This window comes from Scyliorhinus torazame, chromosome 18 (genome assembly GCF_047496885.1).
Source record: "Scyliorhinus torazame isolate Kashiwa2021f chromosome 18, sScyTor2.1, whole genome shotgun sequence".
Lineage (NCBI taxonomy): Eukaryota > Metazoa > Chordata > Chondrichthyes > Carcharhiniformes > Scyliorhinidae > Scyliorhinus > Scyliorhinus torazame.
The window spans coordinates 168,925,229-168,936,685 of NC_092724.1; the positions used below are offsets into that span (position 1 = coordinate 168,925,229).

Consider the following 11,457-nt stretch of genomic DNA (forward strand, 5'->3'; position numbering starts at 1 on the left):
AGGAGCTCAATGCGGCTCTCTGAACCTTCTGCTGGAATGTGTCAGGGGGCAGTCTTCAATGGCTTGGGGGACACCACAGCCACAGTCCGGGATTCCTGCAAAGCCCCAAGGTGCCAATTTGCTGCACCAAGATCTTGGCCAGTGCTGAAATGGTTCAGTGCCAGATGTTGGCTTGGCAGGTTGAAGTCGGTGGGTGGGATGTAGGATATGTGATGAGGATGGTGATGTGTTGGTTCCATTCCTGCTGCCATAGGGTCTCTGCTGGTGTTGCCTGGCGCGGTGGTCTTAGCTGTTGTGATGGGAGGTGAGCAGCAGGCAGATTGGTAGGGCCCTGATGTAGCAGCAGGCTTGGTTTGATGTCAATCTTCTCCAGGAGCTTTCTTGTTGCAATCTCCCTCCTTATGCGAGTGGGTAGGATGTTGCTCAGGCCTGGGAGTCAGGGTTGGTTGGAGAGTACCCAAGATGATACGTACGCGTTGTTGTGCTTAGCTGAGTAAGAGTGGCGTAGGATGTGTGTGCACCATGATGGTGCACAGTACTCTGCAGTCAAGTAGACAACGGCAAGAGCCGAGGCCCTTTGAGCGTCTGCCCTCCATGAAGAGCAGCAGTTTGTGGTCCAGGTTCTTTCTTGTTTTGATCTTTGCTGCTGTGAGCTTCCCACTGACACTGATTTGAATCTGCAGCTTCCCTCTCAAATTAGCAGCGGAACAAAAAACACTTTTAAATACATGTGTAGCACAAAACACACAATATATCACGAGATATATGGTCTTATGGAGATACACAGCCATACATTCTGTGAAGACCGACTGCTGGGATCTCTCAGCCTTCACAGTGGCATTGTCCAGAGGCAGGCTGCTGACCTGCGGATGGGGCCGGGCACACTGCAGCCAATATTATTGGAAACTCTTACCAAACGTGTCCACAATCAGGTCCAGTTGTCCATTATAAACCGTTACATTCACACCAGCGAGCAGCAACTTTTCAACGATGTCAACTACTGGTTTCATGAAGTCACCCTCCATATTGGAGAAGACAGCAGAAGACTGACCTGAGTGGTTTCAGAAAGAGACAAGTCAAATTCAGCTCGTTTCAACTAACAAATCCAGGTTAGCACCATAAATAGACCAAAGAAACAACACAAAACACTCAACCACACCCAAAAAGTCATAGTGACACAGTACAATGGAAATAATCAAGCAACACGGTGGGTGGAGACAGGAGGCAGGACACAGGCAGAGAACACGGAGGACGACGATACTGGCAAGGGAAGGTCAAGGTGCGGACAACTGGGAGAGGGAGGGTGGGGATAAAAACAGGAGGACGGACACAGGGACGTGGCGAACAGGGCGTTGGGTGGGTTCCCATACACAACACCCTCCGCCTGTACCCCACAGACATTAACGTCAACACCCTCCACCTGTACCCCTCAGACATTACCGTCAACACCCTCCGCCTGTACCCACAGACATTACCGTCAACACCCTCCGCCTGTGCCCACAGACATTACCGTCAACACCCTCCACCTGTACCCCACAGACATTACCGTCAACACCCTCCGCCTGTACCCCACAGACATTACCGTCAACACCCTCCGCCTGTACCCCGCAGACATTACCGTCAACACCCTCCACCTGTACCCCAGACATTACCATCAACACCCTCCACCTGTACCCCACAGACATTACCATCAACACCCTCCGTCTGTACCCCAGACATTACCGTCAACACCCTCCGTCTGTACCCCAGAAATTACCATCAACACCCCCCGCCTGTATCCCACAGACATTACCGTCAACACCCTCCGCCTGTACCCCACAGACATTACCGTCAACACCCTCCACCTGTACCCCATCATTACCGTCAACACCCTCCGTCTGTACCCCAGAAATTACCATCAACACCCTCCGCCTGTATCCCACAGACATTACCGTCAACACCCTCCGTCTGTACCCCAGACATTACCGTCAACACCCTCCACCTGTACCCCACAGACATTACCATCAACACCCTCCGCCTGTACCCCACAGACATTACCGTCAACACCCTCCGCCTGTACCCCACAGACATTACCGTCAACACCCTCCATCTGTACCGCAGACATTACCGTCAACACCCTCCGCCTGTACCCCACAGACATTACCATCAACACCCTCCGCCTCTACCCCAGACATTACCGTCAACACCCTCCATCTGTATCCCACAGAAACATTCTCATACTCAACACCCTCCGCCTGTACCTCACAGACATTACCGTCAACACTCTCCGCCTGTACCCCACAGACATTACCGTCAACACCCTCCGTCTGTACCGCAGACATTACCGTCAACACTCTCCGCCTGTACCCCACAGACATTACCGTCAACACCCTCCGTCTGTACCCCAGACATTACCATCAACACCCTCCGCCTGTACACCACAGACATTACCGTCTACACCCTCCGCCTGTACCCCACAGACATTACCATCAACACCCTCCGCCTGTACCCCAGACATTACCGTCAACACCCTCCGTCTGTACCCCAGACATTACCGTCAACACCCTCCGCCTGTACCCCACAGACATTACCATCAACACCCTCCATCTGTATCCCACAGAAACATTCTCATACTCAACACCCTCCGCCTGTACCTCACAGACATTACCGTCAACACTCTCCGCCTGTACCCCACAGACATTACCGTCTACACCCTCAGTCTGTACCCCAGACATTACCATCAACACCCTCCACCTGTACCCCACAGACATTACCATCAACACCCTCCGTCTGTACCGCAGACATTACCGTCAACACCCTCCGCCTGTACCCCACAGACATTACCGTCAAGACCCTCCGCCTGTACCCCACAGACATTACCGTCAAGACCCTCCGCCTGTACCCCACAGATATTACCGTCTACACCCTCCGCCTGTACCCCACAGATATTACCGTCAACACCCTCCGCCTGTACCCCACAGATATTACCGTCAACAGCCTCTGTCTGTACCCCATAGACATTACCGTTCTCAGACCCACCACCCTCCGTCTGTACCCCCATTACCTCCCCATTGGACCCAGTCAGGGATGATTTTCAGCTTCTTTCTGATGGGCCCATTCATTAGCCACTGTAGGCTGGTCCGCTGCATGGGGGCAACATGGCGTTGGTAAAGACTGGCTGCAAAGCAGAAACAAAACTGAGTAACTGCGAGGGATGAAATCTGCACAGTACCCATAATGCAGCGGCAAGGTGCACATCACTACAATTGCAGTCACTGCAAGAGTTCGAAACATTGAAAAGGGCCCTTCCTGTTTATTCGCCGATTTCCCCTTTCCTTTATTTTGCTGATATCATTCTGCAAGTTTATCAGGAGATTCAGACTTGCCAAGACCAGGGCACACTCTCTCTCTGCTGTTTGTCCACTCCCTCTCTGTCTCTCTGCGGTTGTGTTCTCTCTCTCTGCTGTTTGTCCTCTCTCTCTCTGTCTCTCTGCTGTTTGTCCACTCTCTCTCTGTCTCTCTGCGGTTGTGTTCTCTCTCTCTGCTGTTTGTCCTCTCTCTCTCTGTCTCTCTGCGGTTGTGTTCTCTCTCTCTGCTGTTTGTCCTCTCTCTCTCTGTCTCTCTGCGGTTTGTCCTCTCTCTCTGCGGTTTGTCCTCTCTCTCTGTCTCTCTGCGGTTTGTCCTCTCTCTCTCTGTCTCTCTGCGGTTTGTCCTCTCTCTCTGTCTCTCTGCGGTTTGTCCTCTCTCTCTGTCTCTCTGCGGTTTGTCCTCTCTCTCTGTCTCTCTGCGGTTGTGTTCTCTCTCTCTGCTGTTTGTCCACTCCCTCTCTGTCTCTCTGCGGTTTGTCCTCTCTCTCTCTGTCTCTCTGCGGTTTGTCCTCTCTCTCTGTCTCTCTGCGGTTTGTCCTCTCTCTCTGTCTCTCTGCGGTTGTGTTCTCTCTCTCTGCTGTTTGTCCACTCCCTCTCTGTCTCTCTGCGGTTTGTCCTCTCTCTCTGTCTCTCTGCTGTTTGTCCTCTCTCTCTGTCTCTCTGCTGTTTGTCCACTCCCTGTCTCTCTGCGGTTTGTCCTCTCTCTCTCTGTCTCTCTGCGGTTTGTCCTCTCTCTCTGTCTCTCTGCTGTTTGTCCTCTCTCTCTGTCTCTCTGCTGTTTGTCCTCTCTCTCTCGGTCTCTCTGCGGTTTGTCCTCTCACTCTGCAGAAAGGCTGAGTGCTGTGTTTCAAACTAGAGACCTGACTGAATGAACAGGAAAACCTCAATCTGAAAGCAAAGTTTGAAGAGGAGCAAGGTGCTGAAAACCACTGTCTGAAATAAAGACTTTCTACTTATGATTCTTATCCCTTTCTTCCCCTTGGTGTTTGTCTGCCGACTGTGTGTGTGAGTGGGAGTGTGAGTGTGTGTGTTTAGAGCGTGGGAGCAAGTTAAAGCGGGCAATTAGTTAATCGTTAACCAGTTGTATTGTCTGCATATTTCATTATAGTTCAGGAGTTCATAAGTTATAGGAGCAGAATTAGGCCATTCAGCCCATCGAGTCTGCTCTGCCATTCTATCCTGGCTGACATGTTCCTCAGCTGCTACCCACAATGTTACAGAGCAAGAGCTGGATTGCAAAATCTGCAAGAGCATCTCTTTGTTATAAATAAACAGGAATTGTGTTTAAACTTACAAACCTGATGATTATTGGGCAGCCAGGGGACAAAGACATTGGGTATTTTATAAGAATTATTGGTTATTTCATTTGTGTTGCGACTCCGGGACACGTGGGGCCGGAATTGATCGCACACTCGCCCAGGGGGTCTGAATAAGATGGGAAGCACTCAGGATAAAGTAATCGTAAGGGACAGAGAGATGGAGAGTACTCAAAGCACAGTCACCACGAGGGACCGAGTGTACTCGGAATGGAGTAACCTCAAGGGACCGAGCGACAGAGAGTACTCGAACTAGAGTAACTGCAAGTGACCCGAGAGTACTCGGAATGGAGTAACTGCGAGGGGCAGAGATGGAGAGTACTCGGATGGGAGTAACCGTGAGGAACAGAGAGACGGAGAGTACTCGGAATGGAGGAACCGCGAGGGACAGAGATGGAGTGAACTCGGAATGGAGTAACCGCGAGGGACAGAGAGACGGAGAGTACTCGGAATGGAGTAACCGTGAGGGACAGAGAGACGGGGAGTACTCGGAATGGAGGAACCGCGAGGGACAGAGAGACGGAGAGTACTCGGAATGGAGTAACTGCGAGGGGCAGAGATGGAGTGAACTCGGAATGGAGTAACCGCGAGGGACAGAGAGACGGAGAGTACTCGGAATGGAGGAACCGCGAGGGACAGAGATGGAGTGAACTCGGAATGGAGTAACCGCGAGGGACAGAGAGACGGAGAGTACTCGGAATGGAGGAACCGCGAGGGACAGAGATGGAGTGAACTCGGAATGGAGTAACCGCGAGGGACAGAGATGGAGTGAACTCGGAATGGAGTAACCGCGAGGGACAGAGAGACGGAGAGTACTCGGATGGGAGTAACCGCGAGGGACAGAGAGACGGGGAGTACTCGGAATGGAGTAACTGCGAGGGGCAGAGATGGAGTGAACTCGGAATGGAGTAACCGCGAGGGACAGAGAGACGGAGAGTACTCGGAATGGAGGAACCGCGAGGGACAGAGATGGAGTGAACTCGGAATGGAGTAACCACGAGGAATTATAGCCCTGTCCACTGGGATTTTATATTGTGGGCAACGAAAAAAATAATGTGATTCAAAGTTAAAGTTGTATCTATCAATTGACTGGTGCACGGGTTTCAGTCAACAGAATAGAGAGACAGCAGTACTCGGGATGGAGTAATCAAGAGGGACTAAGAGGCGGATGGAGTATCCACAAGGAATAGAGCAACGGAGAGTACTCAATCTAAAGTAACCACGAGAAATAGAGAGACTGACCACTCGGAATGGAGTAGCCGTGAGGAATAGAGAGAGAAACAGTACTCGGGATGGAGTAATCGCAAGGGACAGAGAGTGGGAGAGTAAATGGAATGGAGCAACCGTGAGGAATAGAGAGGGATGGCGAGTACTCAGATTTAAGTAACTGTGGGGGACAAATAAACAGATAGAACTCAAATTGGAGTAACCACGAGTACTAGAGGTATGGAGAGTACTCGGAATGGAGTAAGCAGGAGTACTAGAGGGATGGAGAGTACTCGGGATGGAGTAATCACGAGTACTAGAGAGATGGAGTACCCGGGATGGAGTAAGCAGGAGTACTAGAGGGATGGAGAGTACTCGGGATGGAGTAATCACGAGTACTAGAGAGATGGAGTACCCGGGATGGAGTAACCACGAGTGCTAGAGGGATGGAGAGTACTTGGGATGGAGTAACCACGAGTACTAGAGGGATGGAGAGTACTTGGGATGGAGTAACCACAAGTACTAGAGGGATGGAGGGTACTTGGGATGGAGTAACCATGAGTACTAGAGGTACGGAGTGTACTCGGAATGGAGTAACCACGAGTGCTAGAGGGATGGCGTAATCACGAGTACTAGAGGGATGGAGTACACTCAGGATGGAGTAACCACGAATACTAGAGAGATGGAGTACTCAGGATGGAGTAACCACGAGTACTAGAGGGATGGAGTACTTGGGATGGAGTAACCATGAGTACTAGAGGGATGGAGAATACTTGGGATGGAGTAACCACGAGTACTAGAGGTACGGAGAGTACTCGGAATGGAGTAACCACGAGTGCTAGAGGGATGGAGTACACTCTGGATGGAGTAATCACGAGTACTAGAGGGATGGAGAGTACTTGGGATGGAGTAACCATGAGTACTAGAGGGATGGAGAGTACTTGGGATGGCGTAACCACGAGTACTAGAGGGATGGAGAGTACTTGGTATGGAGTAACCATGAGTACTAGAGGTACGGAGAGTTCTCGGGATGGAGTAACCACGAATACTAGAGGGATGGAGAGTACTAGAGGGATGGAGAATACTTGGGATGGAGTAACCACGAGTACTAGAGGGTTGGAGAGTACGTGGGATGGAGCAACCATGAGTACTAGAGGGATGGAGAGTACTTGGGATGGAATAACCACGAGTACTAGAGGATGGAGAGTACTCGGGATGGAGTAACCACGAGGGGCAAAGAGCAACAGAATGTTGGAATGAGTTCTATGAAACTAAACAACTGGTCGAAGTCTTCAATTCAAAGCCTGCATTCCCTTTCCGATTTGAATTACTGGGATTGGATTGGATGTTTATCGTCACGTGAAACAAGGTACAGTGAAAAGTATTTTTCTGCGAGCAGCTCGAACAGATAATTTGGTACATTTCATAGAATTTAGTGCAGGAGGCCATTCGGCCCATCGAGTCTGCACCGGCTCTTGGAAAGAGCACCCTACCCAAGCCCATACCTCCATCCTATCCCCATAACCCAGTTATCCCACCCAGCACTAAGGGCAATTTAGGACACAAAGGGACAATTTAGAATGGCCAATCCACCTAACCTGCACAGCTTTGGACTGTGGGAGGAACCCGGAGGAAACCCACGCAGACACGGGGAGAACGTACAGACTCCGCACAGTGACCCAATCGAACCTGGGACCCTGTTGCTGTGAAGCAATTGTGCTAACCACCATGCTACCGTGCTGCCCCCTCTGACATGAAAATAAAATAAAAGAAAATACATAATAGGGCAACACAAGGTAGCCAACATTCACAGCAATGCATGGTTCTAAGCGTCCATTCACATTGTATTACCAGTCTGAAACATCCATAAAATTACACTTTCCCTCATGATGGTTATTGAAATTTCAAACATTAACCACTTTGACAGTATATCTATGTTTCTATATAACAATAACCGCACTCCCTCAGTACTGACCCCCTGACAGTGCAGCACTCCCTCAGTACTGACCCTCTGACAGTGCGGCACTCCCTCAGTACTGACCCTCTGACAGTGCAGCACTCCCTCAGTACTGACCCTCTGACAGTGCAGCACTCCCTCAGTACTGACCCTCTGACAGTGCAGCACTCCCTCAGTACTGACCCTCTGACAGTGCAGCTCTCCCACTTTGCGTTCATTCAGACACTCACCCAGTTGGTGGTTCCTCATCGCAGGAGTGTGCTGGAAGGTCACAAGCTCCTCCTGTTCCTGCTGTGTCATTATGTTGTAAAAGTTCACTCCATTTGTATTCTGTAACAGATCCAGCCAGAGTTATAACCACCTCCAGGTCAGGTTATACACTCCAATTATCCAGGTCTGTGTTTCTTTTAAATATTTTTTATTCTCCTTTTTCACATTTTCTCCCAAATTTACACCCACCAACAATAAACAATAATCAGCAACAGATATGTCAATCCCCAGAACAATAACAACGATCCCATCCTCCCACCAACCCCCAGACATTAGCCCGCATGTTCACACAAACAAATGACAAAAAGGAATCAGGGATCACCCACAGTCGCCATTAACACACACTTCCCCCCTCCCCCAACTCTCCCCCCCCCCCCCCAACCCCCAAACTAATGTTTGATGTTATCCAGTTCTTGAAAGTGCATAATGAATAACGCCCATGAACTGTGAACCCTCCATCCTTCCCCTCAGTTCAAACTTAACCTTCTCAAGAGTCAAGAATTCCAGCAGGTCCCCCCGCCACGCCAGGGCACAGGGTGGAGAGGCTGCTCTCCAACCCATCAGGATCCGCCTTCGGGCGATCAACGAGGCGAAGACTATAACATCTGCCTCCGCACCCGTTTCCAACCCTGGCTCGTCCGACACCCCAAATATGGCCTCCTGGGGACCCGGTTCACGTGCACCACTTTAGAAATTACCCTAAAAACCTCCTTCCAGTAATCCTCTAGCTTTGGACAGGACCAAAACATATGAACGTGATTAGCGGGGGCCCCCCCGCAACACTCACACACATCTTCTACTCCTTCAAAGGATCGGCTCATCCTCGCCCTCGTGACGTGTGCTCTGTGTACCACCTTCAGCTGTATCAGCCCCAACCTCGCACATGAGGTGGAGGCGTTCACTCTCCGGAGCACCTCACACCAGACCCCCTCCTCTATAACCTCTCCCAACTCTTCCTCCCACTTTGCTTTGATCCCTTCCAGTGGTGCCTTCTCCTCTTCCAGAATAGCTCCGTACACCGCTGACAGTGCCCCCTTCTCCAGTCCCCCCCGTCATCAGCACCTCCTCCAGCAATGTGGAGGCCGGCTCCACCGGGAAGCCTCTGTATCTCCTTCCTGGCAAATTCTCGAACCTGCACGTACCTAAACACTTCTCCCTGCTCTAGCCCATACTTCGCTTCCAGCTCCTTCAGTCCTGCAAACCGACCCCGAAGAAACAAATCTTTTAGCGTCGTAATCCCCTTCTCTTCCCATTTCCGAAAATTTCCATCCCACCTCCCTGGCTCAAATCTGTGGTTATCCAGGTCTGTGTAAATAATACATTTCCCCTCAGGTTAGATGTACCTCTCTGACCGTACAAAAAAGTAACAGTAAAGTTGCCACAGTCCCAGATGACCACAGGCTGTTTTCCCCTTTGAGGGGGGGGGAGCTGACTGGAGGTGATTTAACCTCAGGATCACCACACCTCAGTGAGGGGCAAGGTTGGGAAGGCGGGGCCTTCATGAATAACCTCAGCCGGTGCCAGAATTGAACCCAAGCTGTTGACCTTGCTCTGCATCAAGAGCCAGCTGTCCAGTTAACGGAGGTGGGCCAGCCCCCTAAACGGTCCAATACTCACTTGTTCAATCACATTCTCGGTCCACGCCCACAAATCGGTTGCCTGTTGGTAATTACCAGCCTCAATCGCTGCCTGCACCTTTTTAGCACAAGAATTAACCTCTGCCAGTCCTAGGCTGTCAAGCAGAGACTGGAAAACAATACACAACCACATTTAGTTTAAATACCACACACGAAATGAAGACTATCTTAGGGGCAAAGGCGAATACTTACGATGCTGTACAAGTATGGGCCCCAGGACAAGACAGAATCTATAAATAAGGAGGGTGACATCAGTTAATTTTCAGGCAATGAATATCCCATCCCACTCAAACACCCATCTGCCCCACTCCTCGGTCCACACCCCCCCCCTTGTCAACACCCCCACAGAAACTCCCCACCAACAAAAACCCCTCCCACCCCACCAACCCCTTGCACAACCCACCAAGTGAGCTCCACCACCCGACCCCCCCCCCCCGACACCCGACCCGACCCCCCCCGACACCCGACCCCCCCCCCCAGACACCCGACCCCCCCCCAGACACCCGACCCCCCCCAAACACCCGACCCCCCCCCAAACACCCGACCCCCCCCCAAACACCCCGACCCCCCCCCCCAAACACCCGACCCCCCCCCAAACACCCGACCCCCCCAACACCCAACACCCCCCCCCAACACCCGACCCCCCCCAACACCCGACCCCCCCCCCAACACCCGACCCCCCCCCCAACACCCGACCGCCCCCCCCAACACCCGACCCCCCCCCCCAACACCCGACCCCCCCCCCCAACACCCGACCCCCCCCCCCAACACCCCGACCCCCCCCCCAACACCCGACCCCCCCCCCAACACCCGACCGCCAGGCGGTGGCACAGTGGTATTGTTGCTGGATTAGAAATCCAGAAACACAGGGTCCCGCTCAGGGTCGCAGGTTCTTGCCCCATCCTGCTAGATGGTGAAATTTGAATTCAATTAAAAAGATTTGAATAAAAAGTCTAATGATGGCCATGAAACCATTGTCGATTGTTCTTCAAACTCATCTGGTTCACTAATGTCCTTTAAGGAAGGAAATCTGCCGTCCTTACCCCGGTCTGGCCAACACGTGACTCCAGACCCACAGCAATGTGGTTTACTCTTTTTAAGGAATTTTAAGTACACAATTCTTTTTCATCCCCCAATTAAGGGGTAATTTAGTGTGGCCAATCCACCTAACCTCCAAACCAACTTTTTTGCGATTCATGTACAAGGAGACCCAGGTCCCTCTGTACAGCAGCACGCTGCAATGTTTCAACCATTGAAATAACCACTCCGTTCAAGGGCAATTAGGGATGGGCAACGAATGCTGACTCAGCGACACCCACATCCCGGGAATGACACCCCCTATCCCACCCTCTCCACACCACCCGCTCCCCGCACAATACTGCAATCCCTCTCTTATCTAGCTGAGGGTGTGTGACGCCTTACCCAATGGAGAGATCCAGGAATCACCCAAAGCCACACCAGCAAACGACAATTAATTTGATTAAGCTGGACAGCCTGTGAATGAGGCAAAGGATCAGGATGGCATCATGGATCAATATAAATTACAGAGAGTTTTCACCACATCATCAGCATGTTTAGCCCAACAGGTTTATACACGAGTATCTGCCCAGCCCGGTAACTCAACCGTACCAACATAACCCAATCTTTCTCCATTGTCGTTACCACAGCCTTCTCTTAAATGTACTTCTCTTAAATGTATCTGTGCTGCTCACCTCAACCCACAC

General features: G+C 51.4%; 1 protein-coding gene across 1 annotated transcript in view; it reads right to left on the reverse strand.

Annotated features, from left to right (window-relative positions):
* scpep1 (serine carboxypeptidase 1) overlaps positions 1 to 11,457 on the reverse strand; it is a 51,131-nt gene that overhangs the window by 11,700 nt on the left and 27,974 nt on the right. The window contains 7 exon segments of the mRNA XM_072481974.1: positions 914 to 1,051; positions 3,044 to 3,157; positions 8,057 to 8,156; positions 9,714 to 9,842; positions 9,926 to 9,963; positions 11,156 to 11,200; positions 11,203 to 11,227. Of these exon segments, the coding sequence (XP_072338075.1) occupies positions 914 to 1,051; positions 3,044 to 3,157; positions 8,057 to 8,156; positions 9,714 to 9,842; positions 9,926 to 9,963; positions 11,156 to 11,200; positions 11,203 to 11,227 (589 nt within the window).